This window comes from Lissotriton helveticus, chromosome 8 (assembly GCF_964261635.1).
Source record: "Lissotriton helveticus chromosome 8, aLisHel1.1, whole genome shotgun sequence".
NCBI lineage: Eukaryota > Metazoa > Chordata > Amphibia > Caudata > Salamandridae > Lissotriton > Lissotriton helveticus.
Window position 1 is genome coordinate 892,201,792 of NC_136069.1, and position 22,320 is coordinate 892,224,111.

General features: G+C 43.8%; 1 protein-coding gene across 3 annotated transcripts in view; it reads right to left on the reverse strand.

Annotated features, from left to right (window-relative positions):
• Nucleotides 1-22,320, reverse strand: part of LOC144772966 (F-box-like/WD repeat-containing protein TBL1X) — a 952,308-nt gene that overhangs the window by 18,316 nt on the left and 911,672 nt on the right. For all 3 annotated transcript variants that reach the window (XM_078657676.1, XM_078657675.1, XM_078657677.1), the window contains 2 exons: nt 6,678-6,805; nt 681-846 (listed from right to left, as the gene is read on the reverse strand). In XM_078657676.1, the coding sequence (XP_078513802.1) occupies nt 681-846; nt 6,678-6,805 (294 nt within the window). The remainder of the gene's footprint in view (nt 1-680; nt 847-6,677; nt 6,806-22,320) is intronic.

Below are 22,320 nucleotides of genomic sequence, written 5' to 3' on the forward strand. Positions count from 1 at the left end.
CCACTCCTCCCCTGCCCTGCTGGCAGAGCAGCAGCGCCCACCCGCAACCAAACCTAAAATGGTAATCACTGCACTACGAGAAAGTAGGGGTGACACTCATACGCACTAGTGGAGGAACCATCCCTGGTTGATCAATGTCTCAAAAGCAGCATTGAGGCAAGGCTTGATCAGAGAGTTAATAATAATCATTGCAAAACAAAACACTGCGCTACAGATTCCCAGACTGACCATAGAGATAGATTTTAAAATCGTAGACTGGTACTGAAGTGGAGTATGTTGCATAGTACAAAATCAGGGTCAAAGGCTCTCTAAAGATGTTCACGTGTTTTTCAAAACTGTTCAGAACTAGTCAGGAAATATCCTCTAGCAACCTGAACATGGGAATGTAATCAATGTCTTTTATATTATGGTATAGTGATTGTCACCTTTAAATGCTTAGTGGTTTGGACCTTATAAAAGATCCATGCTCGGGTGATAGTTTGAGATGGTGGGATTATTTAGGAGAGGGTTAGGAACTCAGGAGATAGGAAGGATAACAACTGGGTCTTAAAAAGAGGAAAGATGGTGTACAAAATTGAGAGGAGGGTGAAAGACAATGGGAGGTGGATGGTAAATATTTGCTTTAATCACTTTCAAATCAGCTTTGGCACTGTAATGAGAATGAGCAGATTTGTTCTTACCTGAGTGTTCCATATATGAACACATTTATCAAATGACCCACTAGCCAGGTACTTCCCATCAGGACTAAACGCAACACTGTAGACTGGCTCTTGATGTTTAGTTAATGTATGGATACAAACTCCTCGTTCAACATCCCATAGCCGGACAGTGGAATCAAACGAAGCACTAGGAGAGAGACATACATCAGATGAGACACACTGCTGATTTCAAGCATACAAACTTTCATTTTCACCTGTGATTTTAGGAATTTCATCAAATTGCAATCATAACTTTTTAAAACAAAACAAAATATGCAAAGTTCACTTTACCTGTGGATTAAAGGAAGGCCAGCTTTCTGCTCTATAATGGCCTAATATTTTGTTAGTCTGGCAGTAGTAAAGAAACTAGTTACTTACCTGTTACAATAGTTGCAGCATGGAACTTAAGATTCACATGCAGTGCATTATTCCACCATGATCTAACTCTTGGGTCCATCCATTTCCTCTACAGTAAAAAAGGTTTTTACTGATGTGCCAATCATAGACTAACTCAGTATGACTCAGTAGGATGTCAACCGTAAGCCCAAGATGCCCCACTATGAGTTTCATTTAAGATTGGTTTGCCAATCTACCACAACTGAGCAAAGACATCCCTAAATCATTGAAAAATAATACATAAACTCACAGCATGTAGAGCTACAGTGAACAAAGGTGTTGGCTCTATGAGATGGTGTTGTCGTTGATGAAAATATGCACAGCGTGTGATCTACTGAAGAAATAAGGATCAATGAAATTTGTATTTTGTAAACGTGTAAAAAAGTAATATTGTACAACTACTGTGAGTGGGGAATGGAGGATGGTGTTAGTACGCTTTTCTCGGGATCTCTGGATCAGGAAAGGTAAATGTGAAGAAGCTGGCCTGGTATATGATGTCCACTAATGTATGTGGGCACCTTGCACCAGTCCAGACATCCCTTGTGATGATTTAGGCGGTCTCAGACAACCTTACAAAGCTATCCAAGTGGTAGCTGTGGAGAGCAGCCTTCAGGCTTAGTCTTGAAGGAGTGTAAAGCAGATTGTTTTACAAGAATGCAATCTCGTAGTATAGATTAAATTAAAAAGAGCCACACAAAGTATCTATGGAAATATGTATTTATTATATAACACTATCTAGTATGTTACAGTAGCTACCACACAGAGATAGACACAAAGCACACAATGCCTTAGCAAATAAGTCACAGTAAATAGCACTAATACACAGTGTGCCCCAGGGGGACCAAACCATATAATAAGAAAGTGGTATAAGAACCACGACCCAAGTCAGGACGATGTCGAGAGGATGTAGAATTGTTGGGGACCCACAGCACTACCCAAGGTAAGTAGATAGGGTCCCCACGGAGAGCGTGTGAACACGGCCGCAGTCTATGTGCAAGTCGTGGTTGGATTTGTAAAGATTAGGGACCCTTCCCAGTGGACTCTGAAGAAACCCCTTGGTAGACAAAATTTTGGAGAGCCATCCGACCCGTGGATACTGTGGAACCCAAGTTACCTATCCCAGGGAAGCCGGGTGCCTAGGTGTGAAGTGGCGTTGGAAACCACAGTCGATCCCAATGGAGGACTTCAGGAAAGTGCTGCTGCTGGAAGAGGAGAAAGTGTCCAGAGGAATCCAAACATAGATTCTTGAAGAGGAGTACCTGAAAGCAGAGGGGACAGAGTCTATGTCACTCAGGGGTGACCAGGAGACTTGGAAGAGGAAGGCCCTTGGATGTCGGGTGCTTTAGGGAAGATGTCAAAGAACTTGACTCTGCAGGTGTGAGGACCAGGTGACGCTGAGGAAGACCACGACCCCGTATACGAGCTGTGCCACGAAGGATGTCAAGTGCTGATGGGTCGGTGTCCAGCGGGAGCACCAACAAGCCTTAGCAAATGCAACCTCCCCAGGAAGTCGAAAAGTTGCAACGTTGGAACCAGCAAGGTCCAGGGGACTCACCGCAAGCAGGGGAGTCAGAGCAGGCCCCAAGCAATCAGGGGATCACAAGGAAAACAAAGGTAACCCTCAAATGGACCACAGGCCGGAGGCACAGGAGTCACAAGAGGACCTCGAGCAGCTCACCAAAAGGAGCAGGCCACAGTGCCCACAAGGCGTGTGGCTGAAGATCTTGGTGGAAGAAGTTGCAGGAGGTTGGGGCTACTTGGAGCCCAATGCACTTGTCGCAAAGTTCCCAACAAGCATTTGCACTTGCAAAAGTATGCAGTGCACAGGGGTTCAGTTAATGCAGTCCCAATGAGGGATTCTGACCTCAAACTTGGTGAGAGGGCAGCTCAGGACTCGAGTGGCGTAGGAAACCACCACCTGTGTTGTTGAACCCTTCAGAGTATGCAGGAGCTCGGGATCAGCAGACCGGTCAACAGTGTTGAGGTGCCTGTGAATGAAAGGAAGGGACTCCTTCACTTAAGGGAAATTTCCTCAGGTGTCTTGGATGCTTCACAGGTCCCACATGGATCCTGTATGGTACACAGACGATGCAGCAGACTGGAAGGGAGACGAATTCTTGCGCAAACTTAGTGCAGAGTGCCCAGATGGTAGAAGTGCAGTGGTTTCAATTCTGAATCTTATCCCACGATGAATATAAAGACCTACACCCAGGTAAGCCCTTAGGTACCCTAAGGAAAGGGTTAGGAAGATTCAGGGGACCCTCCCAGGGGAGACTCTGGACGGGGAGGTGACTCATGTCCTTTGTCCAGTTTCGCGCCAGAGCAGGAGCCAATGGCTCCCAGCACTGGTTTAAACTGAACTGTGCACAGGGGCAACAAATGTGCTCTGCTTGCAGACTTCCTGGCGCTGGCAAGCGCACCCATCCAGCCTTAGTACACTTAATAAAGTCTGGGAGGTGGTCACACCTTCCTGTGACAGGATGCCTATTGTTCCACCTTCCTCTGCTCGAACTTGGCTCAGCAGCAGCAGAAATGTGTCTCTGGTTGGCAGCAACTTTTCTGTGCTGTCTGGCTCAAGAAGGCTGGTACCAGGAACTCTATAAAGGAGGGCTCTCCCAGTGCTTGGAAGCATACCTCCCACACCATTTACGGTGTGGGGTTATGATTACAACATGTTTGATACCACACAATAGGATTCGTTGCAGCTGTTTTTGAGATGGTCATTGCGCGATTACGCAGTGCCCCTCTATATAGTAAATGGCTGCTTCACTGACAACCGGCGAGGATGGACTCCGTAGGCTGAAGGGGTGTCCTGCTCATGCGAGGGCACCCTCTCACTTAGAACCAAGCACCCTGCCTTCAGGATTGTAAAGGCCTACTATAGGGGTAACTTATAGTTTTAAGTGCAGTGACCTTTAGATATAGTAAACCTATATCTTTAGTAAGTGGTGTATGCATCAATTTACACAGGCTGCAATGGCAAGCCTGTAGTTCAATTTTTAATGGTCTCTCATGGGTGGCATATAACATGCTGCAGCCCATGTGAGACCTCTGGGGGGCCTATGCCCTGGGTACATGGGTATCCTACACTTGGGATTAACAAGGGTACCCCAGTACAGTACCAACCTGAGATGTACCTAAGTACTGCACACTACAATTTAGGGAGAAAGCAAGTAGACATGGGCCCTGATTAGCAGGATCCCAGTTAGACTAGTCCAAAACAGCATCACATCCCAAGCAAAAATTGGGGGTTACCATAAGAAGCAGATCATACTTTCCTACAGTAAATATGTGCAACAGTTTATCAATTTGGAGGAAGGCTAAATAGTCATCCAAAAACGACTATGATGTTTACCAAAGTACAGGAACCGTCCACACACTGTGGTATCCTGGTTGCAAGCTTGGTGTTACTTTTTATATATTGTGCAATTGCCTGTGTTGTTTAATGTAATAATTATGTTTTGCGCCACAACCGGAAAGAAGACAAATGGAAGAAAAAACCAGAAGAATAGTAAAGATAAAAATAATGTAAGAACCTACTAGCTTAAAGAGAAAGGAGTAGAATTAAGGTGCAAAAGTTAAATCTCGTAGCTAAATGGAATACTTATGTGGTCCACCTGAGTAAGTACCTGTGATTACGCTTTAATGCTCTGCTTCCTTTGTGAATAAAGAGACCATTGTTAACTTGTACCACAATGTTCGAGAGAAACATCACAATACTTAACATCCAACTTGTTCTTATCATCCCACCTGAATCAGGCCTGTCCATGACCAAGTAAAGAGAAAAAAATCAATTTATCTTATACCAAGCAAATACCCACAGTCATTCTGATTCTCATTTTAAACGTGCTTATTTCAGGCAAACCACCAACTATCATTACTAAGATGGCCTCCCCCACTGGCCAAGACATTCTGGCAACAAGTCGTTTAAGGGCTTCCATTTAAATACAGGAGGCATCTGAAAGAGTGAGAATGTGCCCCAGGCATGCAGAGACTGTACCACAGAAATGGAGGGGCTTGTGACAGAAGAGACTAGCTTTATTCTGCCCACCTCTAAATTTGTGAACAAGAGAAGTCAGCAGCTGGGGCCAGAGAAGTGCAAAAAGAACATATGATGGACGGATTGCTGAATGAATCGAACATTCACCCCAGTCACAGATCTGGGTTAAATTAATTGTTTTTGTGCCTGCCACGCCTTTCCAGTTTAGACCCAGCTATATGCAAATCAGTCTTGACCCGATTCCCCATAGGAGCAGTCCAGCCTGAATTGCCAGGCCAGGTCCTCCCTGGACCAGGAACAAGCCTCCTAGGACCGGTTTCTGGGTTTCACCCCTCATCAGCCAGGATAGCTTGTATCTGGTGGCATAGCGAGCTGGACTGTTCCCATAAGGAACATGGTCAAGACTGATTTGCATATGGCTGGGTCCAAACTGGGGTGGCGTGGTGAGCAAAAGAACGATGGATTAAACCCAGATCTTTGTCACTGGGGGTGAATGTTTGTATTGTTCAGCATTCCGTCCATCAGTTGTTCCTTTTGCATTTGGGACCCAGAGAAGGGCAGACAAAATTTGCCGGGAATTTGCTCTTTTAGTTTATCAGACCTTTATGTTATTATGACTTTCTCTTTCCTGCTAATAGTACAGGGAGATTTAGCATGGAAGAGCCTGTTAAGTGGGGACTGGCAGATGCAACCATTTTAAGTATTTACCAAAGGACAAAGGGAATGTTGTGGAGGCTTAAGGGCTTTGCTTGCAAAGTCGACTTAGTGGGATCTGCTCGTCAATAGGGTCTGACATAATTCCTTCAAGAGATCAGGGGAAGTTTGGCCTAAAACATGCTTTGATGAAAAGAGTTCCGCAGAAGCACTGAGTTTAGATCGAGCTGTTTAATTGTGCATTTAGTGCAAGCTTGTTCGAGCGGCAGGCAATGGTGTATTTGTATATATATTCATATGCCGTTGACCAAACATTTCACTGCAAAACATTGGTTGAGACAAAAATATGTATACGTCAACTTTAGATAGTATTTGGGTACACACGCATAATGTCAGTACTGTGTGGATAAATGGTATAATTTGTAACAGGATGGCTTGACACCCGCTTCAATGGTGGTGGTTTGAACACAACGGCAAACTATTACAGAGAAAGAGTATTCGGCTGGATAGCGTCAACAGCTTCCCATGTACGCTATGCAAATCAGTCTGGTGATCCTCAGGTTTTAGGAGGAAGAGTTTGCGAACAGTGACATGGTTTTGCAGAAGACCTTGAGATAAAGCTTTTCGGTGTTAGTGATTCAAATCTCATATTGTAGGTTTCCTCTACTTTTCCAATTCCAATTGTCCAACTTTTGCTAAGATTGTCTTAAGCTTCACCTCAAAATAAACTTGTGGCTACACCAACAAGTGCCAGAAGAGGCCTGATGCTTTGCATCCACAATTAACATGTGTGGTCTAACATTTTGCACTGTCGCAAACCCTGTGTGTACATGGTCTTGTATTTATATACACAGTTGGTGTAGCTATGCTGGGGCTAATAAAACATTGTTCAAGTGAATATTATCTAAAACTAGAACCACCTCTTTTACCTTGCTAGCATGATGCCGGAGTTTGGATTACCAGTCCCAGGGCCTGTAGGACTCCACTTGATTGTATAAATCTCTTTGCTGTGCGCCTGAAGATCATGCACACAAGTATCTTGCTTCATACTCCATATCTGAAAAACAGCACAAAATACATTTGCAAGACCCCTATTTTTCCAGTTTTTCCATAATGGACCAGTCAGCAACCATGTACGAAACTAATTTCACCAGTCTCACGACGGAGAGAAACACTACATGATGGATGTATATACTTAGTGGCTCTTAATCTTTGAGAATTCCTACACTAGCCTTGTTTACCACTGTTTTACCTTGTCAGAGATCGAACCTAAAGAACAAATAAAATTATATATATATATAACAAATAAAATATATATATTTTTTTATTTGTTCTTTAGGTTCTATCTCTGACAAGGTAAAACAGTGGTAAACAAGGCTAGTGTAGGAATTCTCAATATATATATATATATATATATATATATATATATATATATATATATATATATATATATATATATATATATATATATATATATATATATATATATATTGAGAATTCCTACACTAGCCTTGTTTACCACTGTTTTACCTTGTCAGAGATAGAACCTAAAGAACAAATAAAAAAATATATATATTTTATTTGTTATATATATATATATATATATATATATATAATTTTATTTGTTCTTTAGGTTCGATCTCTGACAAGGTAAAACAGTGGTAAACAAGGCTAGTGTAGGAATTCTCAAAGATGAAGAGCCACTAAGTATATACATCCATCATGTAGTGTTTCTCTCCGTCGTGAGAATTCCTACACTAGCCTTGTTTACCACTGTTTTACCTTGTCAGAGATAGAACCTAAAGAACAAATAAAAAAAAATATATATATATACTGGCATTTCATCTATGGAGCAATAAGGTTATAATCTTCATGCCACACTCTCTTTTCACAGAAATGAAATCCCACCCAAAAGCATTGGCTAAAATAATTGTACTTGCAGCTGTCATTTAAGCCATATCTTGAATATGGATGAGTAAGATCCTGTCTGTACAGAAATCATTCTAGAACAAAGCATATGTTTAACAGCCGGTATTCATAATACTACATTGCTTGATTGCAATAAGTGATCGACTTCAAAGTGGCTTAGTATAAAAACCTTCCCAGCAGCAGGCAAAGGTAAACAGAACAGAGAAAAAAACATAAGATGTGATTACGGTGAATGACTGCATGAGGCATGTTTGCTTTTTTACATCTTCCCCTTTATAAAATGTCAATAATACATCAAATATACTTCCTTAGAAAGCAGGCAAATACAAATAAGTTGAATTGTCAGCTTAACAAAGAGCTAAAGTATGCTTTGTGTAGGAAATTAAAGATGGCAAAGCACATGCTAGAAGAACCATCGTCTGCAGAGAAACGCAATATTGGAACTAGATTCTGTTTATCACATCATACAGATCATACAAGTAGAAGGCACTCAGGAAATGCAGACTCAAGCAGCCAGCGCTAACATTTCTATATCCCTATATCATTAACTTGTTCAACAGCATCCTCTGCCCAGAAACAGTGAATGTTATAATAAGTAAACGAGAACTAAAACACAGTTTAATGTGGACTTGTTTTGATATAGAGCTAAGAACAGTAATTTTTCAAAATATACAAAGCAAGTGGTGGTTTATTTAGTGTTTACTGTAATCAACAGTGTAATCGTGAATTACATCAAATTGCTATCGTCAAGGTAAAGTAATGCAGTCTCTCTACAACATGCAGCCTGGTCCTTTAATTATTATTCACAGTACACACTGGGCAGTCACAGCACTTCTGTACATGGAGGTGAGGGGAGAAAGGAACTGGAGTACACATGTTAAATGCAAAGAAAGCGCATCACACATCTTGCTCCAAAACAGTTAATGTGTTACAGCATCTGACTGCCCATAATGTGGGCACAAGTAGGCATTTTTAATCATGGGACCAAGTGCGAATAGTTTCTTGCTCTCTTAAAAACAAACACACAAGACCATCCTTTTTAGCTTCCACAATGTTCGCCCCTGCTACCATAGCAAGCTGGATACCTGATATGGTTCTATTTATATATTTCTATATATTCAGGTACCTGCAATCAAAATATTGCAAGTACCATAATGGGCAGAAAGACACAGGACTGGATGCCACTGATGGCGTATTGGCCAATGTGACACCTATCTGCCATCACCTTGCACGCCCCTACTGCACAACAAATGGTGTCCCATGGTACTATTCACACCATTTGCTCTTCCTACTGGACAGCACACAGTGCCACAATGCACAGTACATGTGCCCACACACAGCACATCTGACAGTGCTTCCTTAATGCACGGTGACAGGGGCAGGGCCGGACTAGGAACCCAGAGCAGCACAGGCAAATTTGATCAGACCACCCCCCATACAGTGCATAGAGAGCGAACGGAGCCTGCAAGCATGACCCCTGCAAGAGGAGTTGGGGGGGGGGGGTCTCCCTCAAGAAAATATGGGGGGAAATGCAAACATAGCGCATTTTACAACACATTCTTCATTACATATTCAAAAGTATTAACTTTTAAAGTATAGTAAATGATGCCCTTTACAATGCACAAGGATGCCCAGCCAGATATTTTTAATGAGAACACCAAAAAGAAAGGATGGCCAGAGAACAGAATAGCACCTCAGGCTCCACAAAGATACTTCAACCTACACTCCCTTGAGGCACATCACCGCCTGTCCCCTGATGCACAGAGCCTGTACTTCACCTGATAAACACCACCCTGTGTCATCTACTGCAGACAGATAAGCAGGACTGTTTGGTTGGTGAAGTAAAACTGGAATACTTTATTTCAAAGGCTATATGTAAAACACAACATAATGTGTATTTATTTGTAAAGCGCATGTTCACCCATGGGTATTGTGGCACTGAATAAAATATATTTATTATTACCCAACTCCTGGGTACTCATTTTATCGACCTCAGAAGGATGAAAGGCTGAGGGGACCTGTCGGGATTTGAACCTATGACCATGAGGTCGAACATCAGCTCATACAATGGAAGCATTAGTCCAGTAAGCCGTCAGGCCCAGAAATGGAATTCCTACTTATACTATGTAAAAATATATAAATAAAACTAAATAGTGTTTAAAGTACTACTCTGGAACCCATTACCTGGCTGTGAGCAAAGGACACGATCTTTGGCCAATTTACCTGTCGTCCCCTTATAGTGAGTGCACTGTGAACTGTATATGCCCAGTAGACAGGGTGCACGCCCTCACTTTTATCTAGGTCACCCACTCAGCACCCCTTCTTCAAAAGCACAATGGGCTAAACCACTGTCATTGGCTATATGCTCTTGCCAAAGGTTCTGACTGTGGTTGGTTTGCACTGGCATGTATTTGCCGGACATGCCCAGTATGCTCTGGCCCCTAGCCTTTAATAGCCATTCTCAGTAAATAATTGTAGGTACCTGATGCTGTTCAAGGCCCAGTCTGTGGACCAAAAGTCATCACATTCAGGAGGGACTTGCGATCATTGCTCTGTTCACAAACCTAACCTAATTAAAATATTTATTTTAGTATTAATGTGTTTGAACAGCTTTTGATAGTATTAGTTTTTTGTGTGAGCCACTGTAGTGAATCTAATCAATTCTTTTTTGGGACATCACATCATCCGACGTCAGGAAACTTCATTTCAAGCCTCTGACTGATAGAAAGACAAAGACCCCCTTAATGAACTGCCATATCATGTAATGGTGAAGGACGTTCAATCTAAAACAGGTAATCAGATTCCGGGTGTTTTGCAAACCTTCCTGATGTTCATAAACTGTACAATGCATGACGGGAAAAAGCTCTCTCAGCCAATTAGATACTTTTTACATTGACGCTCACATTCTGAAAGCTTGACAACTATTTGTAAACCTGTCGGTCAGAAGTATATCTTCAAATATAAATAACAAATGTTATATTTTCACAACAACAAACTACTGAACAGATTGATATAAACTTTGAAAAAGAACACGCAAGATGGTTTCTCTGCGAATCCCTAATTTGCCATTCCTTTTTTTGATGCCGATTCCAAAACTTCATATAGAAATTAACATGGCAAAATCACGTTTACAGACTGCCTACTAACTTTTTTCTCCCCCCACACTTCTGCCAAACTGCTTCAAAGATCTACTAAATGTTACTTTGTTTTGGAACTTTCGACACAACGTGTCCAGGTTATTATCAAGTGAAACATATTTTGTCATAGATTGGTCCAACAATGTATCAGTCAGCCCAAGTGGTGACTTTTTCCCGTTAAAGCATTTAAATCAACTTCAGCTCATTTGTTACGGATGTCTATAATTAGAAAAACACGATTCATTCTTTTTCGCTTCTACCTGTAAAATACTGGACTATACTACCTGTTGTTAACTCGATCAGAGCACAATTACATATACTTTTTATTATTATTATTACATTAAATGTATAAGGCGCTCAGCTACTTGGAGGTTTCCCGGTGCCATAGGACCAAATGCAACAGAGAGAGCCACATCTACTGGTTGAATAGCCAGGTTTTAAGGCCTTTACGAAAGATCTTATGGCTGGTTTCATGCCGAAGAGATGAAGGTAGCGAGTTCCCCAATACAGGGGTCAGATAGGAAAAGGATCGTCCGCCCATACGTGACAGTTTAAACCTTGGAACTCGAAATTTGACTTGCGATGAAGAGCGAAGCGAACGTGTCGGAAGATAGGACTGGACTAAGGAACATAGATACAGGGGTGCTATGCCTGGTTTGATTTTGTGCATATAGCATAGGGCCTTAAATTTGGTCCAGTTCTCTATCCTAAGCCAGTGAAGATCCCGGAGAGCACCTGAGATGGACGATGATTTAGGCACATGGGAAAGCATTCCAGCCGCCAAGATCTGAACCACTTGTAATTTGTGAACTATCTCCTTGTTGGCTCCTATATACAGGACATTACGATAGTCCAGCCTAGACATGATCAAGGCTTGGATCACGGTTTTTGGGTGGGACCAGGCAACATCCAAAGTATTTTACGGAGCCATTTTAAGATGGTAAAACAAGTTGATGCAGTCTTGACTACTTGCTGTCTCAAAGACAGCTGATCGTCGATCATCACGCCTAGATTGCGTGCAGCTTGCACCGGTTAGTTTAGTTTGCCAATTTCTGGTGGCCAATGAAGTGGGCCCCAGAGATCTTTATTTTTCCCCAGGATAAGAACCTCAGTCTTTCCATGATTTAACTTAAGCCAGTTTGTATGCATCCAGCTAGCTTTGTTTTGCAGCCCTACCTGTAGAGATGACACAGCGGAGGCTTCGTCGGAGGAAAGAGAAAAGAGAAGCTGGATGTCATCTGCATAAGAAAAGATAGACAACCCAGCTTCTTCCCTAATAATAGCTAGAGGGCTGACATAGAGAATGAATAGCACCGGGCTAAGAATTGAGCCCTGTGGTACTCCACAAGGAGATGTATAGGTCTTGGAGCTGGCAGTAGGCGAAACTCTGTTTTTTTTATCTAATCTGCTGACCCGACTATCCCAATGGACTGGAGTACATTTAAAAGAACTAAGTGAAACACCATATAAAAAGCAGCTCAAATCCAATAAAATGAGTGCCATTGTTTCCCCTTCTGCATAGAAATTGTCTTCAATCATGACAGGCATCCAATTCTCCTTTCTCTTGGTGTTGTTGGGCCCTAGTCCCAGACGATAATGTAAAGACTACACAGACAATGCATATGGAGTTACTGCAACTGGCCAAGAGCATATGCGCCCGGGCCCTTTTGTTAAATGGATAACCTGACTGTTGACACCTGTTTTGGGTGGGTGTAAGCACTGCCCCTAGGGAGGGGCTGCTACATGGGGTGTCCTGCAGGACACTACTTTCCTCCCAAAATCCAAATGAAAGTACAAGTCCAACCTGTGGAAACAAAACAAACTGGATACCATTTAGTCCATCAGCCTCTAGAGTCAATCAGCAGGACAGCAAAGACATGTCGATGGATGAAATTGGCTGCACTGGAACAGCTTCACTCGGATTAATATTTTAACCTGGTGTAAGATAAGACGCGAGCACTGGGGCAAAGAAGTTCTCAGAACTTCAAGCAGCATACCCACAGGAGTCATGTCCATGGAGAATAGACTTGGTCCACTCAGCTGGTGTGCAGGATAGTTTGTGGTTAGTGTCAAACTTTCAAAACGAGTGCATCAGGAGCATTGTTGGAGACTGTTGGGAATCTTGCCTTGGTGATGCTGCTGGACTCACTGAAGACAGTCTTTTTGTGCTGCAATCTGTAGCAGCCTCATCTCTGACACCCTATGACCTCCTGGAATCTGTGAGCGAAACAGTGTCAAGTCCATCTCTCACACTAGTGGCGGGCCCTTGGATGGGTTGGCACAGGACTGCATGTGGTCTGTGCTGGAGCTGTGTGAGTGCCCCATCTGCAGGGCTGTCGAGAAGCCAGTGCATAGTCCTTCATATAACCGCAGGAGTAGATGTTTAATAGTCAAGATGAGCTCCAACCACCAGAATCAGGATGCAGACGAGGTAAGTAAGTAGTCACTGGTCAAATGATTCTTCGGAGTGTCCTTGGCGCTACTTGCTTGTTGGTATAAGGATGGTGCTGGACTAAAGGAGACGCCGTACACAAGGCCTGCATGATGAGGTTGCCAGTCATGCGATGAGTTTGTACAACAGGTGGTGACGCTTTTAATGGTTGTAGGCCTTTTTTCTTGAGTCATCAACAACTTGGATTGATGGTGGCAAGGTGCTTACATCCGTTCTTTGTGGAGGCATTTGCATCTTTTAGCCTGGATGCTCTGGGTTGCTGAGCCATCGATTACTGTTTCTGGACCGTTGCAGTGGGAAACGTGGAGCAGAGACTCTGTTCGCACGGGTAGCTTACTTTTGGTTCTTTTGCTGGCCTGCTGTTATGTCGTACTCTTTTCACCTCTGTGGCTTACTTGTGTGTCTTGATGCAATGTGTAAGCAGTTTGAGTCTTCTCAAGCGTACTTTTCAGGCCTGGTTATGTTCTGGATCTCTCGGCCTGGCTGTTTCCCTGCTTTGCCTCTGCCAGTCTGTAAGCTCTGTGCCTTGTAGCGTGCTGCACCTCTAGTCAGGACTTGGCCTCTGTTGTGGACTGTTCATGCCACCTCTAAGCAGAGCAAGCATGGTTTCCCTTTTTATTCTCTCAGTCTCTCTGTACACATACTGGAGATGTAGCACTTTTTCTTTAATGATGAATTGGTGTAGTATCGCTACTCACCAGTGGGGAATGCAATGCCCCAGCAATACTGTCTGTGTAAGGCTGTAGGTTGGAGGCAGTGGAGCTCTTATTTGTGTGAGTGCAGAGCCCAGATGGGTTTCTTTCCTCACCTGGTTCTCCTAGCATTGTGGGCTAGTCAGATTGTGGATTCTAGTGGTGAGCTGTGGGTGTAACGCTATCTTTATGACTGAGCGCAGTTGGCTCAGGGATATGCTGTGAGGTGTGGAGGGCATATCTTTGCTGTGAAACCTCTTCATGCATTGGGTTGAGAGTGCCCAGGTGTGTCTGTCTTGCATGCACACTGCACTGGCTCGAGCACCCCACTGACCAGGAATACTCCCACCCAGGAGAGCGGCTGTAGGATGGCCAGCCAGCCTATGTACTTGACAGGTAATCTCCTACCTTGAAGAGCCAGAGTTCACCCATTGCTTGCTCCTCACATTCAGAGGTTATTTGCTGGTGCTCTAGGGTGCCACAGGAAAAGAAATAGTCTAGTCTCCTCTCCTCCAAGAGGTGGTGCAGATGGCCACCCGGAGGTGAGCATGTGCTGCTCCTGGTCCTTCATTACTCTTTTTTCTTTTCTTCTTGTAAGGCACATGTGCCCTTTAGTGGGCAGTGTCCACCACTGCACTGTACTTTCCCATACGAGCGTGGTCATCCCAGAGTTTTTTCTATACATACAGGGGTAGGACCTGTGCAGATATTCTCTGCTTTCTCGGGGCTGGGCATGTTCCTTCATGCCTCACAATGTGCTGACTCCCTTCAATGCACAGCAGTGGCAGGGTCCCGATACCGCAGCAGAAATAGGATCGGCCCACTCCACTTATTAGTGCCTGCTGACTCTGCCTGGGATGTCCCCTCCACTGAACCACAGATGCAGCTCACTTTTTCACCCGCCCGAGTAAGTGAGGACAGGCAGGGTAGGGAAAAACACTTGTGACAGCACACCAGAAAAACTAGGAGCGCCTTCGTAGTGGTGCTGCAACTCAACATCCTTTTTTCCCCTCAAAGCCTTCAGCATAGTACTGCTCGTCTCCGCCTCCTCAGGGTGCCCTGTCTGAAGAATCAGGCCCAGGCTCACGCTTTTACATACTTGGCGAGGCTAACCAGCAGAGTGGTCACACTAGGCAGATAGAAGCTGGAGCAGCAGGGTGAGTGTTGGAAATGGCCCATTTTGCAGGGTTATCCCCAAACGTTTTGCTTCTTTCTCCCTTATTTTTCCTGACCTGTGGTTGTTGGCTATGGGACTCTGGGCACTTTACCACTGCTGATCAGTGCTAAAGTGAATATGCTCTCTGTATAAATTGTTATTGTGATTGATTGTCCATGATTGGCAGATTTGTCTCATCAGTAGGTCTCTAGTAAAGTGCACTGAGTGTGCCAGGGCTGGTGATTCAAATGCTGTAGCTTTGCAACGCGAATCTAATACCATCGAGGAACTCTCGGTTTTTCTGAGCGAAATTCCAAGAGACCTCCCATATGTGGTTGGAGGGCATTTGAACTCGCACTATGAGCCACTGCCCGGCCTTCTTGATGCACCCTCCCTAGAGGAGGATTCAAGATGGCTGATACCCGCTACGGTGGCACCTCCTCCAAGAGCTTGGACCCCTCTCACACTGCAGATCACCGCACTTACCCTCAACCATGGTCTAAGGGCTTGTAATGGGCGCACTAAATCAGATACCCCAAGTAAATGCACCTACAACAAGGTAGGAAGGGAATCTAGATTAGATTACGTTTTAGTCCAATTGTCCTGTTGGCAACGAATCATCGATTTCAGGGTATTGGATAGAGGGGACAGCGATCACAACGCCCTCGAACTCGAATACACCATACCAGGCATCGAGGAGTTGGGACAGGACAAAGAAAGTCCAAAGACAGGGCTACTCCTGGAGAATAACAGGAGAAGAGTCAGGTGGGGGATACTGGTTACAAGTGGCGATAAGTTACCCAGGCTCTACGCCAGAATTACCCGTGCTGGAAAAAGCTTTTGATATCGGCACAGATTTGGGGAATGCGGAAAATAGAGACCAGCTATGGCGAACCCATGGAGAAGTAATTAGCACCATGAAGTTTGATCTCTTTTCAAACGGCACTGTTAGACCCAGCGGGATGCACAAAAAGTCCTGGTATAATGCCACATGCCGGGACTCGAAACGTGCACCCCTACTCGCTATCAAGGTGCGTAGTTGCAGGGAGGGGATACAAGCCAGGAGACGGGCATATAAGATAGTACTGGAAAATGCCACGGCCGAGTGGGACCAACAATATTGGGAGGACCTCTCTGGAGCAATAGCAACCAAAGATTCTTGTAAATTTTGGCGCCTAGTCAACAACGGATCAGTAGACCTGTCGTCGGCTATTGAATCCAACATTGCCCCGAGCGTTTGGCAAAATCACTTCCAGTCTCTATATGCAATAGAGGATGCGGCTGTGTCTACATCTTACCGCACTCTAGTTAGTGGCGAGGAGGGTGTACCCTTTACAGAAAAGGAAGTCCGGACAGCAATTGCGGGCCTGGCAGCAGGTAAAGCACCGGGGCTCGACGGAGTGCCTGGAGACCTCTTTAAGCAGGAGCCAGGGATATGAGCTCCATATCTCCTGCTAATATTTAACGCAATCCTTAGGGGAATGGACGTCCCGGATACTTGGCTGGGCGCAAAGGTGGTCCCAATATACAAAAAGGGCTCCCCTCTGCTCCCAGCCAACTATCGTCCAATAAGCCTTATCGACGTATCGCAGAAGCTGTTCGGTAGGCTGATTTTGGATCGATTTCAGAATTGGCTCGAGGAAACAGATACCCTGAGCCCATACCAGGCAGGTTTCAGGAGTGGGGTCTCCACAATTGACCAATTGTTCAGATTAAACCTCATGTATTGGAAGACAGCATTGATCGAGGGCGGCACCTTGTACACGGTCTTTGTGGACCTACGTGCCGCCTTCGATCTGGTCCCAAGAACAAAACTATGGAGGGTAATGGAAGAGCTAGGTGTTCCTAATGACATTCTTGCAATCTTGGTAAGACTACACCACAACAACTTTGCACGCGTCAGGTGCGGGAGAAGTGGCAATCTAACTGAAAGATTCCCCGTTCGCAGAGGGGTGAGACAATCAATCAATCAATCAATCATGGACATTTATAGAGCGCACTACTTACCCGGAGGGTCTCAAGGCGCTTGGGGGGGGGGGTGCTGCTACTGCTCGAACAGCCAGGTCTTGAGCTTCTTCCTGAAGGAAAGGTGGTCAGCTGTGTGCTTGCACCGACCCTGTTCTGCCTCTTTCTGAACGGGGTAATCGCGCACCTGGCCGGGATTGCAAACACCGACGCCCCAAAACTGACAGGCAGCAGGGTGCCCGCAATTATGTTTGCGGATGACACCCTGCTGCTGTCCAAATCCCCAATGGGTATACAGCGGGTGTTAGACGGCTTTCTGAAATTCTGCACGGAAAGAGGACTTGAAATTAACCCGCAGAAAACTAAATTCATGATCCTAAACCCCACGCCCTTCAAGCGCCCAAACCCCCTGCTTGGCACAGTGCGCTTGGAAAGAGTTAACACAATAGAGTATTTGGGAATAACACTTAACCAAAATCTCACGTGGGCGGAACATCAGATAAAGGCAAACATGAAATTGGCCCAGAAGGCAGGTGGTATTATGAGAATTGCGACCAAGTCATCACACCGCACTCTCAGCCCTGTCATCCAAATTTACAAAGCACAGGCACGGGGGGTGTTACTTACGGGGGAGAGATGTGGGGCCATATTCCATCGCCCTCTTTGTTAACCACAGAGAACACATTTTTGAGGCAGTTGACTGCTCTCCCACTAAGTTCCCCACTGTTGCCTTTGAGACTGGAATTGGGAGTGAGGCCCATTACGGAGGAACTAGGGCTCAGGCCACTAACATTTTGCCGTCGCATTTGGTGTAGCCAAGATCTTCTTCCCTATAGATCTGAGTTGCAGGAATTTCTATCTCTACCCAACGCCACTAAGATCCCATGGCTAAAATATATTAAGACAACCTGTGAGACCCTCGGACTACCGGACTTATGGTCAGACCCGGGAAGTACATCCATCAGGATTCCAAGGAAAGCGCTGTCCAGGGTATATTATGATAAAATGCTTTCTCGAACTCTGGACAGTGCGCGCGAGGGTTCTCTGACATTTTGTTTCATTAAAACTAAAGACTTCTACAACCTGGAAAGTGTCTTGGATGGCATGACCCCCGCCTTAACCAGAAAATTATTCATGCAATGGAGATACGGGACCCTTCCTCTAACGTCTTTACTAAAGCATGGTCACGTCGGCCGCCCACAGAGAAGTGTCCGGCATGTGGCCATGCAAAGGAGAATGAGGCCCACGTGATTTTCTTTTGCCGAGCCTACCAGAGAAGCAGGAAATTCTGGTTGGTCCCCCTCCTCAAAAACCTGGGTTTTAGATCATTCTCACCAGCGTACAGAATTTTAAAGACAGACTTATCTCCGCCAATCGTGTTTGCTGTGGCAACATTTTTAACTGCGATGTGGTACACCCGAAACCGACTGCTTAACATGGCTCTAGAATCTTGAAAACTGCCACCCTTTGACTTATTGCCTAAATCTTTAATGTTTTTAACATCAATGATTATTTGTACTTGAATTTTAACTAAATGCAGTTATTTTGTATATCTTTTATGATCTTGTGATCGAAATAAAGATTTTGGAATGGAAATGCTACTTAGTGGGCCAGCAGCACTGATTGTGCCACCCACATGAGTAGCCCTAAAATGGTGTCTCAGGCCTGCCACTGCAGATTCTGTGTGCAGTTGCTAACTGCCATACTGACCTGACCAGTGTCCCCACTGGCCAGGCCTAAACCCTTCCCTTTTTGTACACATTGGACACTCCTATGGAAGGCCCAAGGACCACCCTGGGCAGGGTGCAGTGTATGTGAAAGGTAGATCATGTACTAGTGTGGGTGATATGCTCTGATAGTGAAATACTGCCAATTTCGTTTTTCACTATAGAAAGGCTAGCTTGCCCATAGGCTAGAAAGGGGAATGCTGTGTATAATGTTTACCTGCATATCTTCCCATAGGAGCAAGATAGAAAATTGAAGTCTGGTATCCCTGAACTCAGAATTTAATAACCCATCTTTTAGGAAGGATGTTTTTTAAATCCAGTGTTTGAAAACAGCACTTTTAGAAAGTGTCACTAGGCAGATAGCAGTTGGAGCAGCGTGGTGAGGGTGATGAACAGTCCCTTTCTCTCCCTAGGCTGGCACACGGGGCCATATGTATAATTACTGGAAATAGCAATTATCTAATTGCAATTCTCTGCAAATCGCAATTAGGCAGTGGCTATTCCTAATGAATGAAACTCCATGAGTTTCATTTCGCAGCTACTGGGTAGCTACAGAGTCGCAAATTGACCTTCCTCACGAATATTAATGAGGATGGTCGCAATTTGCGACCCATTAGGAATCGCTAAATTCGCAAGGATAGTGGCCTGCAGAGGTCAGCAGACCACCGGGTCTGTAATTGCTTTTAAACAAAGCAATAATTCTTTTAAAAACTGCAGCCAAATTTCATTGAAGGAAAACGGGTTGCATTTAAGAAAGAAAAATGAAAACGTTTTCTATTCATTTTTTAAGAGCAAGCAGTAGTTCGTAGCACCACTGCCTGCTCTGCAACAACAACAAAAATTCCCCACCATTCCCAAAGAGGACCTTTCCATTTGCGAACGGGTTACCACCTTCTTGAAGTAGGTGGTAAAATATGAATGTTTTGCAACAGCATTTCAGTCGCAAAACCTCCTTACATACCGCTGCGATTTGGTATTAGGAGGGAATGCCCTAAATACGCCCCTTCCTAAAACCGAATCGGTATGTTTTCGCAATTCCAAATTGCGATTCGGTAGCATGTTACCGAATCGCAGATTGGTCCGCATGGAAATGTAAAGACAACACAGAAACTGCATGTGTTTTTACTGCAAATGGACACGAGAATGTGCATCTGGAACCATTTAATAATAGGGTCACAGGACTCGTGATGACTTTGTTAAATGGGTGTGGGGTAGGTGTAACTACTGCACCTTGGGAGAGTCTGCTACATGGCGTGTCCTGCAGGTGACTAATGCTGTATCTCTATCAGTAATCAATCAAATAATGTATACATTTATTGTAGAAGAACTATATGTATGCATCACATTTGTTACTTAGGTAATGATTTAGATTGCCTAATAATAATACCAGCAGTTCACAATTACTGGTACGTCTATAACTTTCAAAATAAAAATTACATAAAAGGTAACATTATTTTTTCCAATCAAATAGTGAACAAATAAAATCAATTGTTATTCAGTTTAAATGGAGATGTACATTTTAAAGATCACCACTGGAGGGCAGCAAAGTCATACAGTCACCACTGGAGAGCAGCAAAGTCATACAGATGTTACTCTACGTTTCAGTTTAAATACTTTCGAACTTGGCACTAACCTCAACATTTATAGCAGTGACACTTACTTCATTTTCACATGCAATCAACCTTTTCCCCCCTAGGGGCCGGAAAGAGAGACATACTGTCTAGGTGATAGAAGATCTGGATACAAGGCAAAGCAGCTTTCCACGAGTCGTGAAATTGTTAAAATATCATTTACAAGGTAATATGACCAATTAGTAGCAGTTTCCAATTATAAGGTATTCAAATAAGGAAATAAGAAGGACCGTTGCTGTTGACAAATTAACCATGTGAGAGCGTCGATGTAAACTTAACTGAATAACTAACCATAGATATGATAACTACTAAACGATTGGAAAGCCAATCTTGTTTTCTAAATAGGGTTTTTGACTAATCAGCACAAAACTTTTCAAAGTAGAAAAAAAGTTTCATACAGAGTCGTCGGGGGCTGATGGTAATATAATATATATATAAACACGCGCTGGAAAAATTCACAGCACAAGGCTCTACCCACTGGAGGGTTGTAATTAAAAAACTGTTTCTTTTGGATCACAGGTTCGTACAGAGGTCTCAAAATCAAAAGGCAACATGGAAAAAGAACGGCAAAGAGACACAAAATAAAGGGAAAGTGATGCAAAATAAATCGAACTGTGAAACGAAATAAACGGCAAAAAGCACAACCACAAGTCCCACAAGCCATTTCAAAAACGGAAGTGATTCCTCAAAAGAATGCCATTGGGGCAAACGAAATGAATTTAAAACATCGGACATTGGTTGTTCTCAGAGCTAGGCTTGCCTTTGAAGAAGTTCCATGTTGGAACGAAACATGTCGGAATTATCAAGCCGCCGCTGTTTTTTCCATTAATAAAGGAGCAGAAACAGAGTTTCCAGGTGTGACCAACATTTTTTTCCCCCTGGGAGTTAAACAAAGTTGTAATATATATCGGCGTGGTTCTGCCGAAGGTCTTTCACCACCACAAGAGCGCCTCTTTTCTCCCGCCTTGAACCTTGCTGTTGGACTCGGTAAACCCGAACATAGGGAGATTGGTGCCGCCGAGGACTGAATCTCGGTATTGGAGTGTGTCAGTTTCAAACGTGGACTGACCCGGGAAAACTCTCTGCCAAAACGATGGAAGCAATCAGCCCTTTGAATCACGGATCCGAATAAGTGTCTTGAAACTTAAAATCAACATGGGCAAAGAACGCCATGGGCAGACACATGAAAGAAAAGGAAAAGAAACTCAAAACAAATCGGACGGAGAAACAAAGGGACTGGAACAAACATACAGCGCAAACACGCGCTGGAAAAATTCACAGCACAAGGCTCTACCCACTGGAGGGTTGTAATTAAAAAACTGTTTCTTTTGGATCACAGGTTCGTACAGAGGTCTCAAAATCAAAAGGCAACATGGAAAAAGAACGGCAAAGAGACACAAAATAAAGGGAAAGTGATGCAAAATAAATCGAACTGTGAAACGAAATAAACGGCAAAAAGCGCAACCACAAGTCCCACAAGCCATTTCAAAAACGGAAGTGATTCCTCAAAAGAATGCCATTGGGGCAAACGAAATGAATTTAAAACATCGGACATTGGTTGTTCTCAGAGCTAGGCTTGCCTTTGAAGAAGTTCCATGTTGGAACGAAACATGTCGGAATTATCAAGCCGCCGCTGTTTTTTCCATTAATAAAGGAGCAGAAACAGAGTTTCCAGGTGTGACCAACGTTTTTTTCCCCCTGGGAGTTAAAAAAGTTGTAATATATATATATATATATATATATATATATATATATATATATATATATATATATATATATATAATTTCCTATTTTAACTCCCATTAGACAGACCCTCCAGGATTTAGCGATTTGCAAAAAAATCACGAAATCGGCAGTTGTGTAAAAATGCTGCGATTTTTACA